The sequence below is a fragment of the Strix aluco genome, chromosome 24 (assembly GCF_031877795.1).
Source record: "Strix aluco isolate bStrAlu1 chromosome 24, bStrAlu1.hap1, whole genome shotgun sequence".
NCBI classification, from domain to species: domain Eukaryota; kingdom Metazoa; phylum Chordata; class Aves; order Strigiformes; family Strigidae; genus Strix; species Strix aluco.
Window position 1 is genome coordinate 10137303 of NC_133954.1, and position 16859 is coordinate 10154161.

The 16859-nt window shown below is 61.7% G+C and overlaps 2 protein-coding genes across 3 annotated transcripts; one reads left to right on the plus strand and one right to left on the minus strand.

Moving 5' to 3' along the window:
* Positions 1 to 656: 656 nt before the first annotated feature.
* RETREG3 (reticulophagy regulator family member 3) lies at positions 657 to 8382 on the minus strand. The gene is made up of 9 exons (XM_074849853.1): positions 8180 to 8382; positions 7226 to 7332; positions 5976 to 6006; positions 4752 to 4878; positions 3973 to 4057; positions 3408 to 3545; positions 2780 to 2859; positions 2294 to 2426; positions 657 to 1791 (listed from the first exon to the last, which is right to left on the minus strand). Exons 1-9 carry the CDS (start codon positions 8353 to 8355, stop codon positions 1358 to 1360), a joined length of 1311 nt encoding a protein of 436 aa, XP_074705954.1. The 5' UTR covers positions 8356 to 8382; the 3' UTR covers positions 657 to 1357.
* Positions 8383 to 8578: 196 nt separating this feature from the next.
* On the plus strand, positions 8579 to 16003 carry TUBG1 (tubulin gamma 1). Of its 2 annotated transcripts, XM_074849607.1 has the most exons (12): positions 8579 to 8731; positions 8960 to 9072; positions 9616 to 9783; positions 10030 to 10098; positions 11298 to 11377; positions 11960 to 12086; positions 12797 to 12883; positions 13113 to 13262; positions 13839 to 13886; positions 14491 to 14643; positions 14923 to 15084; positions 15317 to 16003. In XM_074849607.1, the coding sequence occupies exons 1-12, from the start codon at positions 8683 to 8685 to the stop codon at positions 15512 to 15514; spliced, it is 1404 nt and encodes a 467-aa protein (XP_074705708.1). In that variant the 5' UTR covers positions 8579 to 8682; the 3' UTR covers positions 15515 to 16003. The 2 variants fall into 2 exon arrangements, with proteins under 2 accessions (XP_074705708.1, XP_074705709.1); XM_074849608.1 differs by lacking the exon at positions 13839 to 13886.
* Positions 16004 to 16859: the final 856 nt, after the last annotated feature.

Sequence of the window (16859 nt, forward strand, 5' to 3'; positions counted from 1 at the left end):
TTCCCCGGTGCCGGCCGGGCCCGCGGGGCGAAGCGACGGCCGGAGAGCGCTGGGCTGGGGGGGGGGAAGGAGCCGCCGCCATTCCCCGCCCGCCGCGCCCCGGGACAGCCGGGCCCTGCGGGGCCAGCGCCGAGCCTTCGTTAACCGTTACCGACCCGCCGCCCCTCGCGACCGCCCCCCACGGCCGGCACGAGCAGCGGCACGAGCGACGCTTTGCGGCGCTTGGACCGAGCCAAGGAGCGGAGCGGGTCTCCCTGACCGGTGCGTTCTTCTGCACAACCAGGGTCGGTGGCTTCGACCGAGGGGCCACCGGGGCGGGGGGCTCGGGCCAGCCGGTGCCCCGCGGCTCTGCCCGCCGGCTGCTGGTTCTTTACGTGACCAGAGCGGGCGGAAGCTCTTCGGCCGCCGGTGGCTCCCGGCCCATGCCGGGCTCTCGGCACACGCAGCTGGGAAGCAGCGGGCCGGCCCCAGCGCCGGAGCCAAACCGGCCGGGCAGGGCAGCCCCACCTCGCCCTGCTCTGGAAAACCGGAGCCCCGGAGCCAGCGCCGGGGGAAGCGGCTTTGCCCCTGTCCCCGGCCAACGGGCACCGGAGGCGCGCGGGGGAGCTCGAGCAAAGTGTTAGTCCGTTATTTTAGGAAAGCGACACGAGAGCAGCTGCCACACGTAGATGTTCTTTGCGGGACTCGTCATCACAGGAGGGGTCTTATTGCCAACACGTCTCTTACAAACCAGCGTCACTCGGGAGCTGGAGCTGAGCGGTCACAGCAGGGACAAACATCGCGGCCGCACGCTGCCGTGTCCCCAGCAGGAGCCAGGGGTTGTCCCTGCCCGGAGCTGGGTATTGCTGGGAGAGAAGACTTGGATTCTGTGCACGATCTAGGAGTGGGGAACGGTTGTCTTAAAGACAGAACAGCATTAAGTCCCAGACACGAAGTCTGAGGGGAAACCAATCCCATTCACCCGGCTCCGCCTCAGCCCCGGGAGGGCGGCTCCAGGATTGTCCTCGGCGGTGCTGTCGGTCTGACCGGCGGCCTCCGGAGCTGCAGACACCGGAGTTATTGTCTTAGGTGAGGAAGTGTGGAACAAGCAGCGTCCTGGCAGACAGTGCAGGGCAACGCACGGGTGATTGTGGAGCTATCACATCAACGCCTTTTCCCTATGAATTACCTGTGTAGTTTATTTTAAAATCCAAGCGAGGCTACAGAGTCACAAGTCACAGTGGTGTTCCCAGCCAGGACTGGCTGTCACGTCACTCATACTCACACAGGAGACGGCCTAGGTAACTGTGCAAGGCTTTTCCTTCCAGGATTCCCTCCATGACGTGCGATAGAAAACCAGAGGGAAGTGTGGGGTTGCTTACTGGCCCCGCGAGCCGGCAGGATCCAGCTGGTTCAGCTCGGACTGATCCAGCAGTTCAAAGTCATCCCCCTCCGCATCCGTGTCCAAGTCCGAGCTGGCCGTTCTGAGGTAAGTCTTTGCACCTCTCTGGGGATTGTCGCTGCGTGAGGAGCCTGGCTGAGGGGCTCCTGACAGCGCAAGCTGTATCATGCCTCTGGTGACGAAGCCAGCTATGTTGTGGGTGAGGTTCTGTACAGATGGCAGCGCACCCGATTCCTCCTGCTCGTAAGGGAGATGCAGGTCTTCTGTCAGCTGTGGGCGGTAAGCCAGGCTGGGGATCCCAATGCTGGTGTCATCTTCGTCATCTATGCCAGTTGCTTCTGGGTTTATGGAAGGGAAGTCGGGGAGATCCCGGGCAAAAGATTCTTCTGGGTCGCTGTGACCATCCAGGTCTAGAAGAGGAGAAAGTGCTTTGAATACACAGCACACGCCAAACCCTCTGAGGCACGGGCAGCGCACACGCGACCGCTGGGCCACCACCTCCCCGAGACAGACCATCTCCTGCCATCTCACAGACCAAACACACTTTAATGTCCCCCTGGCACGGCTATTCAGGGTGCCTGCTGGCCTCCCCGGGCACGCCTGAGGAAGGCAGATGCTGGAGCAGACACCCTCTGCCAGAGGAAACACCCATCACAGAGGGGGCTGCAACCTGCATCCCTGCAGCCGGAGACGGGCAGAGCTGGATCTGCCTTTGAAGAGCAGCTGCCGGTGCTCCACTAAAGCACCACAGGAATGAAGAAGGAAGCTCAGTTCTGACAAAACAGGTGGTGGCATCTCATCTTAGCCAGCAAGACAGACATCAAACAGCTAGGCCTCGAGGACAGAAGGCAACACACCCTCCCTCCAAGCCGTCACACCAGCGCCTGCCAGAGGCTGCCCACTCCCCCTCACCTTCTGACCCCTCTGTCAGGGGAGTCTGGCCCCTCGAAAGGTTAAACATGCCGTTTTCCGTGTAGGAGACCTCCGCGTCCGAATGCTCCGAGTCAGAGATGGTTAGTTCCTTGGCAACCACAGAGTCATCCAGCTTTGAAATTGCAGATAAAATTGGAAACATCAAATACTGGAAAGCTGATTCCTGTGCCTCAAGACAAAACACGTGATCCAGTGGCTGCCAGTGAAACCCAGTGCTCGTGGGAGGCTGGCACCTGAGGCTCATCTCATACGTTAGTGCCCTGCCTAGGAGACTGTGGTTGGTACAAGCAGCTCTGGACATACTTGAGTGAGACAGAATAGGAAAGGCCTCTCTAAAAGGAGAATATCCTCATCTGATCTCCCATCACAATGTACTGGATACAGGGCTACGGACCGCGTGTCCATGCACTGCAGTGAGTTTGTTCTAGTCAGCTGAGCCTTTCTGCTTCTGAGACTTTTTGTTACCTTGGGACAGAACGCAGCGAGCTCCTCTTCACTGTCACTCCCATCATCCACAGCCTCCTGACTGAGAGATCGGTGACGCACTGCCAGAAACCAGAGACAAAGCTTGTTATTGGTGCTAGGATGGGGTCTGTACAGGGCCAGCCTTAGCAGAGCAGAAAAACCCTCAACTGCCAAGCGTGGACATGACACAACCCAGCAGGGACACGATGTGACACAACCCAGGAGGGACACGACGTGACACAACTCAACACACTTCGTTCCACAGTAGAGCAACGGGATCGTTTCTGACTTGGGCTGCTGCAAGATCTTTTGTGGAGATGAACATGTTTAGCAGCTCCCTTGCACCGAGTCCCTCCTCTTTTTTCAGTGCAAGTGCAATATGGAACACGCAGTTCTGGCAGCTCAGAAGCAGAGCAGCTCGGTGCTGTGAAGAGCCCACGCCAGCTGCTCGCTGGGAGCTGCCTGCGGAGGCAGAGCGGCCTCGCTTCCTTCCCAGCGTGGCTGCAAGGACCCGCCGGGGCGCTGGTGGGAGCGCCGTGCCACACACAGCCCTGGCCCTCCCCGAGGCCGGGCTCAGCTCGCAGCTGTTTCAGGTACCGAGGGTCAGAAACACAGTACAGAAACTTACGTTGCTTCTCCCGCTGCTTTGATATCATGTAGCCTCGAACACTGAAATCCAGCCGCTGCAGAGCTGGCTCCAGCTTCATGTACATGCGCTGCCCCAGTCTGTGGTACACAGCAAGGGGCCACAGCAGGATGAAGAGCACTGAGGTAAGTGGGAACTCTGATTAGAAGTTTGTTCAGGACGCTACTTGGCAAATATCTTGCCCATTTTGTGCTGCAGTACAACACACACATGGCATGCAAGATCTCAGTGCTGAAGGCAATGCTGCGGGAGGGGGTTTGGATTGGCGCAATCACCTCTGCCAATTTAACAAAATTGAGAGGCCAACCTATTAGTGCTCAGATCTGTGGTTACTAAGCACTCAAAGATGTTCTCTCTGGACCAGAGACCTTAGAGTCCCAGACAAGAACCACCACATTCCAGGCAGAATGTATTATCGTATATTTTAAAGCCATTCACACAAGCTTCCCTTTCGAGCAGAAGAGCCCCATCCCTCGGACATTCAGCTCCCACTCGCCTCCACCCCTTTTGTCTCGAAAGTCTGTATTTGGCACAGAGATCTACTTACACAGCAAGTACGAGAGCACGAGTCCAGGGATGTACCGGCCCAGGACAGCCAGGAAAGTAAAGACTCCACACACTAGAAGGCAGAACTGAAGACATGGGAGACAGTGAGTTTCCGAGGTTAAGCAGCGCATTCACGCAGTTCTTTGCCATCTTGTTCTCTGCCAATTCTAGGTCAAGATGTAATTCTAACAGCAGCAAAGCCTTCCTAACATCCAGCTACCCCACTCTAGGGCTAGTGCAGAGACAGGAGGTGGCACGCTGCCTGTTGCTCTGAAGCCAGACAAGGCCTCTGCCTCAGCACACGAGGAGCTTCCAAAGCAGGTATGCTAAAAGCAAGGAAGAGGCTAAAGAAGACAGGACTCTGTGAGGTGAAAAGGACAAGGACAGTACCGCCGTGTTACAGGTTCCTCTTTGCATAAGCCTCAAAAAAAGAAGGAAAAAAAAAGCTTGACATACTTTCTCAAACTGTTAAAGTCCAATGAGAGAGAGGAGTTTGACAGACACTTTAAAAAGCCAGAAACCTACAGAAGGAGCAGCTACGTGTTCACTTCGCTAGTGCAGTCAACATGCTGACACTCGCCTTCTCCTCCCTCCTCCGCAACCTGATTTTTCTGCCTGTGCTTTCTATTCCTCTCCATCACTTAACAGCCACAGAGCTGTGGGAGACCTCCCACGCCTGAGCGCCTGCAGCCAACGCTGGACACCACCACAAGAGGATACTGGCGGTCAGCAGAGGCTCCACGTCAAACACATCATCTGCTGAGCTCTGTACATTCTTACCTTTCCGGGGTTTTGCCTCTTGAAAATGAAGAGATTACTTAAGAAGTTGGTCCCAGCCACCCATCCTTCAGCCAAATGGTGACAGAGTTCTGGCACTCCGAGCAGCCGAGGGTGAACGTATCCCCAGCTGCAGCGAAAGGGAGAATTCAGGAACAGATATTACTGCGTCGACACCAGTGCAGAATCAGCTGTTACCAACACTTGTCTCTGTACCACCTTCTCCTCTCCCCCAGCCGCTGAGCTCTAGAGGTGAGGCTCAGCTGCCTTTCCAAAAGCAGCGCTTCTACGCACCGTTCTACGGACGTCCCAGTTCTCCCATAGCAGCTAAGGAGCAGTAATTTCAGTCATTCAGTCTTTTGCCTTAGACTAGTTTCCACACCACTGGAGGGAAAGAGCAGTGCAGAAGCAAATCAAGAGAATCCATTTGCTTTTTCTGCATTTATTTGGTCAACTGCAACCTCCAAGAATTCAGCACGAGGTCTACAAGCAGCCTTGTACCTTACTTAATATATTCAGTTACTCCAGAGGCATTGTCTCTGTCAAGTTCTATTAGTGCTTCTTAACTGCTAGTCACAAGTACTCGAAGGTTAGGAAAAGCAATTCCTTTTCTACTTGGGCCTCTTGCAAAACAAACAAAAAAAAAAAACCCAACCCAAGCAACTGTCGTTTGGCAACAGTTCAAGTGATTTAATCAGGAGCTGAGCACCCAGCGCGGCTCGGCAGCACAGGCGAGCAGAAAGGTGTGTCCAGAGAGAGGAAGGTGTTATTAGTAAGACAACACCCCAGCATTTCTCAACCCATTATTAATGCTGCAGTCAGATCGTAACTATGCAGGAACAACTTCTGGAACAAGCTTGTTAAACGTTCCTTGTCAAGTCTGAGAAAACTTCATTATTTCCAGAAGAAATGCTGTTTTCTTGCTATTGGAGGCCCATACAAAAGGAATTGCTTTTAAGGCAGCACCTCTACCTTAAGGGTGCAAGGGGAAGTGGCAGGGGAAGCAAGCGTTCTTGGAGGCCAGTACAAGGCAGAGATTAAGTATAACGTAATGGTTTGGGGCCAGTCAAAAAGTTGTCACAACAGCTTGACAGAGTCCGGGGCTCCATCCGCCTTCCCCCCCTCCTTCCCCGCTCAAAGGAGCCAACTTTACAAGCACGTGCAGGTAATAATTACACGGTATCACAGCAAAGTACCAAACAGCAGAGGATTCAATTAGTTTCCTACCTCTCATTGTCTAATTCGTCGGGTCTTGCCACTAAAATATTAAGAACAGACACTACATTAGTTGCAAGGAATTTGCCATGAGAACGCTCAGCGCTTGGGATTTAAGGAAAGCTTTAATGAGCTGGGGAATACCTGAAAAGGGGATTAGCTGTAATTAAGAACCAGAGATGCCTCACTCCATACCCCATTCTGAACGTGTATGTGTGACAGCACAGGACAAGAGTCTCCCTGTTGCTCCTCAATACCTGCTGGACGCTGTCTGGAGCTCTGGTTCCACTGACAGGTAAGAGCAAAACCACCACTTTCGCCTCCCTCCCTTCCCCCACACACACCAGCCGGTGAAGGAAGAACTGCTTGCTTCTGAGAGGCATCAGAGATCTCAGTCTTTTGATACTTCCCCACCCAGGCTGGGATTTGAAAAGGGACCCAGTGACATACCAGTTGCCCTGACAAACCGAAATCAAGGTTATGAGGGAGCTGGACAGACACTTCCTCCTAAGTAGGAAACTTCAGCTGCAGAGCCTGAGCCCAGCTGCTGCCAGAAACCACAGAAAGCTTTAATGTCCTCCCAAGAACAACTGAGCACACAAGTTGAAGCAGAAAGCTGGGAACTGTACTGGCTAGTTAGTTAGGGAACCACCTCTGGGAGCATGCAAACCATCCACACAGCTTCAAAGCCAGCCTGTCCATGCAAAGCCAACCCCATCCTGAGCTGCTGAGAGTGGTAGTATTCATTAGTATGTTAATACCATGAACAAGAGATAGAACTGCTTTGCTTCCTGAGAGCTTAAGACTAACTTCATTAACAGCTGTTGAGATGCCTCTCCTTTCAAAAAAATCTCTACTCAGCAGCAAGGCTGGGACTCATCTTTGTCCTAAAACATGGAGCTGGTTTATTACAAATTCTGAGGAAAAATCCAGACATATTCCATGTATGCTTCAGTTTCTTGTTCTTGTACCGAATGCTCGAAGGGTGAATCACTGCTTCAAAACCTGCACCAGTTCACGTACACCAGATGTTTTGAGACAAATACCAGCGTCACAGGCACGAGAAGATCTTATGTTTCTATAGGTTAGGATTTTCCAGCTCCAGAAGAACCTGCCTACAGCGTTCTTGCCTGCTTCTAGATTCACAAAGCAAAAGACCCAGAATTTTAACTATTTAACTCCAAATGATGCAGAGCCAGTATACCCCTGGGGCTAAAACCAGCGCTTGACTTGTCGGTATCAACTCAAATGTTGCAACTTACCTCCAATTTCAGGCCAGATTCTGTTCTTCCACTGATCTAGACAAACTACTATTATAAGGGTAAATGCAACCAGGAACAGCAAGCGGAGAGAAGTCAGAGCAAAAAACCTACGGGGAAGAAACAAGCAAGTCAGTACCACCCCGATCTGCGCGACACACACAAACGGGGTAACACAAACCGACTCCAAACCCATCGGTCGCCACTAACAGTTGTAGCCAGAGAAGAGCGAGCACCCTGCCCTGGCGGGGACCGAGCAGGAGCTGCCCTCAGGCTGCTCCAGGGACCCTTCTCTGCTCGTGGCATTTCTATCGCGACAGCCCCGGTTTGCTGCCTCCTCTGCTGATCATGCACCGGGCTAGGGGTTGCAGGTAGCTGCACTTTCCGGTAACGGGAGAACTCGCCGAGAGGGACGGAGCTGAAGCGGAGCTCAGCCCTTGCCGGCTCCCTCCCGCTGTGACACAGGTGGCAGACTCAAGCTCGCAGAGGAGCCGCTCGGGTCCCACCTCCAGCCACGATCCGTTCGCAGCCAGCGCGGGGGGACGCGGCTGCCCCGCACGAAGGGGAGGGACCGTTCCCCGCCGGGGGACTTGCTCACCGGGCCCCGGGACGAGGGGTACGAGGCGGCCGTGACCGGTCGCTGGTGCCGTCCCCGAGCGCCGGCCTTCGCCCGCCCGAGACCCGCTGCCGCGGGGGGAACAGCCCGTCAGGCGCGACACAAAAACCTCCGGCCGCCCAGGGCGGCCCCGCGGCCCCGAGCGGCGGCACCGAGCGCACCCGCGGCCCCTCCGCCGCAGCAACAGGCCTCGCTGGGACGCGCTCCCCGACACAGGCACCGCTCCGCACCCCGGCGCCCCCGCAGGGGAGCGGGCCCGGGCCCCGCCGGGACGGCCTGCGCCTCAGCCCGCCGCCCCGCCCGCCGCGGCCCGGGCCCCGCCGCCGCCGCCCCCCGCTCACCAGAAGAGGCCGTGCGCCGCCGCCCACCACAGCGCGCTGCGGCCCGGCCGTTCCCACACCAGCGCGGCCTGCGCAGCGCTCAGCAGCGGCTCGTAGGGCCCCAGGCGGCCCCGCAGCGCAGCGCTCAGCGCCTGCACCCGCCGCTGCCGCTCGCCGGGCCGCGCCGCCGCCGCCATGGCTCCCTCACGGCATCACCGTCCGGCCGCCCCGCGCGCGCGCACGGCCGGCCGCCGCCGACATGGCGGCCCCCCCGCCACCGGAAGCGAGGCCCCGCTGGGCGCCGCCATCTTGGCGCAGGCGCGGCCGCCGCCGCCGGCCAGGGCGCACGCGCGTTGCCGGCGCGCGGGGGGCGGGGCCGGGCGCGCTCTCCCGGAAGTGCGTCCCGCGCACGCGCAGGGCTGTTGGCGCCGAGCGGGAGAGGCGGCGGGAGCGGCACGGAGGGGCCGGGCCGAGCTGAGCCGAGCCGAGCCGAGCCGAGCCGAGCCGAGCCTGCCTCGGCCGCCATGCCGCGGGAGATCATCACCCTGCAGCTGGGCCAGTGCGGCAACCAGAGTGAGCGGGCGCCCGGGGCCGGCGGCGGCGGCGGCAGGGCCGGGGGAGCGCGCCCCGGGCGGGGCCGGGATGCTGCGGGGGGCGGGGCCCGGCGGCCCGGGGCGGGGGCGGGGGCGGGGGCGGGGGCGGGGGCGGGGCCCGGCGGCCCGGGGATGCTCCGGCGGCCCGGGGATGCTCCGGCGGCCCGGGGATGCTCCGGCCCCGGCTGAGCGCGCCCCCCCTTCGCAGTCGGGTTCGAGTTCTGGAAGCAGCTCTGCGCTGAGCACGGCATCAGCCCCGAGGGCATCGTGGAGGAGTTCGCCACCGAGGGCACCGACCGCAAGGACGTCTTCTTCTACCAGGTACCGCCGGGCCGCCCCGGGCCGCGGAGCGGGCACGCAGCGCTGCGGGATGCGTCTGCCCTCGTCCGCGGGTTGAGCCGGGCCCGGTGAGGGCGGGCAGGGCCGTCTGTGGCTCCTTCCGCTCCGCCCAGCAGCCCCCCGTGCTCAGGTACCGGGGGGCTGGCGCGGACCCTGGCCGGTTTGAGGGGCAACCTCAGCTGAGGGCTCCCGCGGGGCCGCACGCTGCCAGCGCTCCCGCCTGCGCCTGGCAGGGGCTGTGTTGTGGAGGCAGCAGCACGAGGCTGAGGCTGCCGCAGATCCCACCTTACGTAACCACGGCGAGCACGAGCTCGCTGGGGAGAGCCGCCCCCCCTCCACATGCCCGGCGTCCAGGATCTGCTCTGCGGCTCATCACGATGCTGCGTCGCAGACAGGCTGCACAGAACAAGTTTCTGTCCCTCGCTGGCTCTGCCACGCTCGCCTGTGGCCAGGGGGTGGCACACGCACTCGCGGAAGCGGCGCTCAGCTGCGGCTGCATCATGATCTCACTGCTCCTTGTTAAAGGCAGACGATGAGCACTACATCCCGCGAGCCGTGCTGCTGGACCTGGAGCCCCGAGTTATCCACTCGATCCTGAACTCCCCGTATGCCAACCTCTACAACCCGGAAAACATCTACCTGTCTGAGCACGGAGGGGGAGCTGGGAACAACTGGGCCAGTGGCTTCTCACAGGTAACGGCCCCAGTGCTCCTGCGTGTGAGCACAGGCCAGCCCATTAGGCGTGAGGCTCCATCGTGGCTGGGTCACGTCAGGCTCAGTACGTGATTCCTGAAGAATGCCTGGTCATTCAGCAGGGACTTTGTGGCACCCTGGGCGAGAGTCACATTGCCAGTCTGACTTGGCTTCGCACCAGGCTTGAGGAGCTCTTCCCCGTTTTCTGTGGGAAAGGAACAAATCCTGGTCTGGTCTCTCTTGCAGGGAGAAAAAATCCACGAAGATATTTTTGACATAATAGACAGAGAGGCTGATGGGAGCGACAGTTTGGAAGTAAGTAAACCAGGGGATTTGGATCTGGTTGCCCTGCTTGGTGTTTTCCAAGCCAGACTGCTCTTCTATAAGGTTGAGCTCAGCCCTCTGGCTTACACAGATTTCCTCAACTTGTTTCTGGGTGCTGAGCAGAGAACACGCAGAGAGGGGAACTAGGGAAAGGAGGCCTTTCCCGTCACTGCTACATCTGCCAGGCTCCCTGAGAAATCTTCTCACTCCTTGCACAGTGGGGCATTTTTCTGCCCCAAATACTGCTTGCAATGAGCATTCCCGCAGGATACAGCCTGCAGGAAGAGCTCCAGGCATTATGGTGCCTTTTCCTTCCCCTGTTCCACCTCCCTCCCGTGGCTCTGCCCCGCGTCAGCCAAAGCAGGACACACACTGCTTGTCCTCCAGTGAAGGCCCTCGTGGGCAGGGAGGGCTCTGCTGGGACAAGGCTCAGATTGCCAGCAGGAAGGTGTTTAGACCCCAAGCTGCTGAGAGCTTTGAAATCCACAGAATGAGCGCAGGCAGCCGCAGCTTCATTTTGTCTGCAGCTGGGTTAAAGGGGCACCAGGGGTACCGCAGCTCTTCAGCTGCTTCGCCGTGTGCCTCTGGCAGGACTTTGGTCCGTGTAAACCCGTTTCCTGTGTGCAGACAGACAGGGCTCCCTGGTGTTTGTGTCGGGCTGTCACATGGCAACAGGGGAGGGGAAAACGGCATCGTAAAATAGTCTGGCAGAAGATCCAAGAGCCTCTTGTGGGACCTGCAGCAGCTGGGAACTGCCTTGAAGTCAGGTAGAGGGAGGTTGGCCTTGGGTTCTCTAGAAGGAGGGGAACAGTGTGGAGGGCCCGGGGAAGGGGCTGAGAACGTGAACCTCCATTTTGTGTGGCCAAGTGGACCCTGAGGGTGAGGTTGGAGCTATTCTGAAGCTGTTCTGGGGCAGGAGGAATCCAGGAGGCTCCTGAGCAGCAGTTGCACTCTGTGGTGCGTGCGGAGATGTGGATTCCTGCCCCGCTGGCAGGAGGGGCCTGATGAGCCTGTGGCTGTCGCTGTGGTCGGGAGGAGCCCGGCAAACCTCCGCTCCGTCCTCTCAGTCCTGACGGGGGGAGTTCTCGCCCTGGCTGGCGAGTCTCTGCTGAGGTGGTGGCGGGGGCACAGCGCGCCTGCGCCGGGGGCTGAGCTGGACCCTGAGCCAACTGCGTTCTGCTTCCTTCCAGGGGTTTGTGCTTTGCCACTCCATCGCTGGTGGGACGGGCTCAGGGCTGGGCTCCTACCTCCTGGAGAGGCTGAATGACAGGTGAGCCTTCAGCCTCGTCCCCTTCCCTCACCGCAGTGTCTGGCCCAGCCGGGCACCCTGCCAAAGTGGGGAGCTGGAGAGCGCTGACTCAGAGCCGCCGCCCCCACCCAAACACTGTCTTGTGCAATCCCTGGCACGCTGCCCGGGGAAGGGACGGCTCCTGATAGGCCTGGGGACTTCAGAGGCTCTGAAACTGGACTTATGCTGTCCTACCCCTGCCTGCCCTCAGCCACTCTTATCAGGCAGTTGCCTTCCGACACCCTGACGGTGCAGAGGAGGGTGGGTGGCTCTAGCTGTGGGCTCTGAGCTGCCCTCCCTGCTTGTTTCAGCTTGCAGCCTCTTGAAAAGGCTTGTAAGCAGCTGCTTAATCAGCCTGCGGATGGCTCAGCCTCGCCTGTAGCTCTGTCTGGCAGCCTGCTCCCGTACTGCTGGGACAAATTCCCTCCCTGGGAGCTGACTCTGGCATGTGGCACTGGTGACTCACGGCGGTCCTGAGCCCTGGAGACTGCAAAGGGAGCTGGTGGGAGGCAGAGCGCTGGCTCGGTGGTGTTAACCCTTGCGGCGGCTGGGCTTTCTCGCCAGGTATCCCAAGAAGCTGGTGGAGACCTACTCGGTTTTCCCCAACCAGGATGAGATGAGCGATGTGGTCGTCCAGCCCTACAACTCTCTGCTGACGCTGAAGAGGCTGACTCAGAACGCTGACTGCGTGGTAAGAGTCCCGCTGCCCCTCGGCGCGGTGCGGCCAGCTCCCGCACGGAACTGCTCAAAACCGCGGCCTTGGCGGGGGCCAGCGCCGCAGCAGCCTGCAACACGCTTGCAGAGCACTCCCGTCCCGGAGGACAGAGCCAATGCAGTGCCAGGGACAAGGGCCCTGTGCTCACCCCCGCTGAGCTGCCCGGCGTGGTGGCATTTCTGCCTCCGGGACCCAGCAGGTCCCTCCCGTGGCAGCGAGACTGGCCGTGCCGCCTCTGCGTAGCCGCGCTGCAGCCTTCCGCTTCACTCGATGCCAGCGCAGCTTTCGGCACCCGCAGGCCCCCGCTGGGCAGCGCCTTCAGCCGGCACCAGGGCCTGTGGCCGGGTCCTAACCAAGACACGGCCCGTCCCTCCCCGCTTCCCTCTGCGTGGGGCAGGGCCAGAGCTGCTGGGCTGAAGGTTGCTGTGAGGTGCTGGCCCAGAGGCAGTGCTCTTCGGGAGAGTGCTGGGGACCACGGCCAAGATGGGAGGGAAGAGCTTCCATTGACAGTGTCGGTTACGCTCCGCAGATGAGTCAGCTTGTGGTTTCAAGTGTCTGCCACCTCCGCCGGGCCGCGGCGCTCGGGGCCTGTGCGGGGCCGTCTGGTGCCCTTGGACGCGTGGCCGGGGCTGCCCTTCCTCAGGCTGCCTCCGAGGCTCTTCACGGAGCCGGTTTCCCTCTTGCAGGTGGTTCTGGACAACACGGCCTTGAATCGAATCGCAACGGACCGGCTGCACATTCAGAACCCGTCGTTCTCTCAGATCAACCAGCTGGTGAGAAGGGCTCTTCCCTCCGGAGAAGCTGGCGCGGGGCTTCCCCGCTGCGTTTGGCTCGGTCTGAACCTGCCCCGTGGGCTGGGCGCGGTGGTGGGCAGCTGGGAGCGAGGGTCCTCTGCCCTTCGCAGGGGCTCCAGCCTCCCCCTGGCCGGGCTGTGCGAAGTGGGTGGGAACGTGCCCTGCGTGCATGCGGCAGCGCAGAGGATGACCCCATCCTCGCCCCCAGGTCTCCACCATCATGTCCGCCAGCACCACCACGCTCAGGTACCCCGGGTACATGAACAACGACCTCATCGGGCTGATCGCCTCGCTGATCCCCACCCCGCGGCTGCACTTCCTCATGACGGGCTACACGCCGCTCACCACTGACCAGTCGGTAAGGTGGCCCGCCAGGCCCTGCTCCGCTGCCGCAGGGCCGGAGGAGCTGCCACGCTCACCCTGTAACGTCCCACAGCCCCGCAGGCTCGGCCTGAGCCGCAGCTGCCTGTTCCGCAGCCCTGGCCCGCATGCCCGCACCACGTGACAGCCGCGTGTGGGGTGAATCAGACGAGCAGGCGATTGCGCTTGTGCGGGGCTACCTGCTGCTGGGCCAGGATGGCTGCGGCAGCCATGGGAGAGCGACGGGCTCTGATCTGACAAAGCCACCCTTGGAAAGGGTCAGAGCCAGCCCAGCAAAGCGGCCCTGCCGGTCCTGCCACCCACGGGCCACTGGCCCAGGCCGCTGGGGTCAGAACGCTGCCAATCATTATGCCAAGACTGATGGTGGGCTCCAGGCTCCTGGGAGGGCGTTGCCACCCCTCAGCTGCATCAAACACTCCCGCTTGCGTTTCACTCATCGCCAGCTCCCCCGGGAGCACGGGACAGTTCTGTTTTGAGGCACTCACCTGCGTTGGCCGCGTCTCAGTTCTGCAGGGAGCTAACAGCTGCTGTTCTCTCGTGTGCATTTCCTCAGGATGTTACTCAGAGAAGCAAATCTGAAAAACTGCTGGCTCTGAAAAGGGTATCGAGTGTGTGATCTGTCCTCCCAGGGAGGAGTGTGGGGAGGGCTCAGCCAGCAGCTCAGATGGTGCCTGGAGCAGGGCTGCCGCATCGCCGAGCTGTCGGTGGCCAATTCCTTTGGGTGCTGACCCAGGCCGTGGCCCTCTTGGCAGGCAGCAGCTGGGCAAAGCCCATGGCAGCCCTTGGGGACTGCAGTGACAGGGCGAGGTGGGGAGGGGGTGCAGCGTGAAACGACCCCTCCCCTGCTCTCCAGCCCTGCTCCTTGCCTTGGCAGTGGAACAGGACGGAAGTTTGACAGCAACAACATGAAACGTGTCCCCGTCACTCTGGTTTCAGCTGAACTTCGCCCCCAGCCCTGCTGTGGCGCTGGGGGGGCAGCTCAGCACCCTTGTGTTGGGGCTTCCACCAGCGCTCCAGTTCTCAGCCTGGCTGTGCCTGCTGTGTGGCTTTGCAGTTCCCCTGTCCTGCATGTGGCTTTGCATGGGGCTGCATCCCCGGGGCAGGGCCCCTCTGCCCGGCTGCCCCCCGCTCCGGGGTGTGCAGGGCGGCGGGAGGGCGCGGGAGCCGCACACCCACTCCCTCTGACCCCCGGCTGGCGTTTGCAGGTGGCCAGCGTGCGGAAAACCACAGTCCTGGACGTGATGAGGAGATTGCTGCAGCCTAAAAACGTGATGGTGTCCACAGGGCGAGACAGGCAGACCAACCACTGCTACATCGCCATCCTCAACATCATCCAGGGGGAGGTGGACCCCACACAGGTGAGCCCCCATGGCCCTTTCCGATGCTGATGGCGGTGGCGTGGCCTGAGGTGAGGGCATGGTCACCGTGTTCCTGCGCGGGGATCCCGGGGCAAGGCAGCGGTGCCCGACAACTGGCTCTGAGTTGCCCCTGCGTGGCCCTGCCCTCGTGGCAAGGCCGCTGGTCCCTTGCTGTGAGGAGCCTCCCCGCGTGCCGTCGGCTGACACCCGCCTTCCTGTGTGCGAGGGGCAGCTCCTGGGTCTGCTGGGGCCCTCACCCCGCTGCTCTCGTCCCGCCAGGTTCACAAGAGCCTGCAGCGGATCCGGGAGCGGAAGCTGGCCAACTTCATCCCCTGGGGCCCTGCCAGCATCCAGGTGGCTTTGTCCCGCAAGTCCCCGTACCTGCCATCCGCGCACCGCGTCAGCGGCCTCATGATGGCAAACCACACCAACATCTCCTCGGTGAGTGCCTTCCCTCTGCGCCGCTGCTGTCCTTCCGTCCCAACGCGTCTTCTTGGGAGCTTTGGAAAGCCACGGCCTGCGCGTGGCTCCGGGCGGGGGCGCGGCAGGGCTCGGGTCTGTGCTGGGGTCCCGTCCGTCCTGCCGCGCCCCCGGTGCCATTCTCCCGAGCGCGGGGTGCAGCTGCGGGATCCTGGGGAGCTCCGGCCCCCCTGACCCCCGCGCTGCTCTGCAGCTGTTCGAGCGGACGTGCCGGCAGTACGACAAGCTGCGCAAGCGGGAGGCCTTCCTGGAGCAGTTCCGCAAGGAGGACATCTTCAAGGACAACTTCGACGAGCTGGACAACTCCCGGGAGATCGTGCAGCAGCTGATCGATGAGTACCACGCGGCCACGCGCCCTGACTACATCTCCTGGGGCACGCAGGAGCAGTGAGCGGGGCCGGGAGGGTCCCGCGGCTGCCTCCACGCACGCCGGGCAGGGCTCGTCTCGGCCCTGCCCACGTTTCGCACCCTCGGCGCCGCGTAGCCGTCGCAGCGCCCGCGCGCACATGCCGCGCTCCTGGGCGGAAGCTGTGGGGGGAGCGGCGCCGCCCCTGCAGACCCTTGGCGGGGGGCAGCCTCCGCTCCACCCCCGGCCCAGGAGCGGCACTGGGGCAGCTGCGCTGGTGGGAACCTCTGCCCGTGGGAGCAACGCTCGCTCGGAGGAGGAGGAGGAGGAGAGGGAGGCCGGGGGCTCGGAGCAGGCCTGGCCCCAAGAGCCAGGTGCAGGCACGCCCTGTGCCAAAGGCTCTGTGTGGCTGAGCTAGTCCTTGCCCTGGGCGGGAGCCTTGTTCCTCCTCCGCCAGATCAGGCCTGGGGCACAGAGGCTGTATCTATATTTTTGTAGGTTATTTTGCTTTAATAAAGGCTGTTCCTGCACTGACGCTGCCTGCACGGCTCCTGGAGCGAGCCGCGGGCAAGGGAGGCAGCGGCAGCCTGCCGGGGCCAGCGCTTGCCTCGCCCAGCTGGCCAGCCCTGCTGCGCAGCCGCAGCCCGAGGGGGCCGGGGCCACCACTGGCCTGCACGGCCCGGCCGTGTGCGGGGCTGGCCCCGGGCCCGGCGCCGGCTGCGGCAGAGCCAGAAATACGGGAAGGACCTGCCGGCGCGGCTGACCAGGGCCGGGAGCCGGCACCGCCCTGCCCACACAGCACGCGGCGCCTGCCTTCACCTTGCACCAGGGCGAGGCCCCGCGTGGGCGGGGGGGGCCCGGGGGTGCCCTCACGGCTCTGGGTCGGGGCAGGGGCCAGCGCTGCCGGGAAGGATGCGGGCTCGATGGCGGCGGGGGGGAGACAGACGGACATGGCGGCTCGGGCAGGTCAGGCTGGAAGGGACGGGGGCGCGCTGGCATCGGCCCAAGCCGGGGCAGCCCAAGGTGAGAATGAGCCTTTTCCGCTGACCCTGCGGCACAGAGCAGGAGGCTAAAAATACCGGCGGGCCATGGCAGTGCCGGGCTCCCACGCCCTCTTTGGCAGCTGCCCCGCAGCAGCGCCCGCGGCTGGGGCAGTTCCCCCCCCGCGGGCGGGCAGTGCCAGGGGGTGCCGGGGAGCTGGCAGCGAGCGGCCGCGCTGCTGGGGCCGTGCCAAGGGGCGCAGCGAGCACCCGGCTGGCCGGAGGGACGGTCCCTGCCCCCAAGGACAGGCCGTGCTGCTCCTCCCCGCCGCCGCGGGCTGGCCCGGGCCCTGCTGCGCTTGCCTCCCCCCGCCGGCCCGAGCGCAGGACGGGAGGCCCAGCCATTCCTT

Excerpts from the sequence above, each read along its gene's own strand:
- RETREG3 (XM_074849853.1), bottom strand. The coding sequence starts at position 8,355 with ATGGCGGCGGCGGCGCGGCCCGGCGAGCGGCAGCGGCGGGTGCAGGCG. Across the intron at positions 4,879-5,975 it reads GACGAATTAGACAATGAGAG|CTGGGGATACGTTCACCCTC; the intron begins GTAGGAAACTAA and ends CTTTCGCTGCAG. Across the intron at positions 2,427-2,779 it reads TCGCTGCGTTCTGTCCCAAG|CTGGATGACTCTGTGGTTGC; the intron begins GTAACAAAAAGT and ends GCAATTTCAAAG.
- TUBG1 (XM_074849607.1), top strand. The coding sequence starts at position 8,683 with ATGCCGCGGGAGATCATCACCCTGCAGCTGGGCCAGTGCGGCAACCAG. Across the intron at positions 10,099-11,297 it reads ATGGGAGCGACAGTTTGGAA|GGGTTTGTGCTTTGCCACTC; the intron begins GTAAGTAAACCA and ends GCTTCCTTCCAG. Across the intron at positions 12,884-13,112 it reads TCTCTCAGATCAACCAGCTG|GTCTCCACCATCATGTCCGC; the intron begins GTGAGAAGGGCT and ends CCTCGCCCCCAG.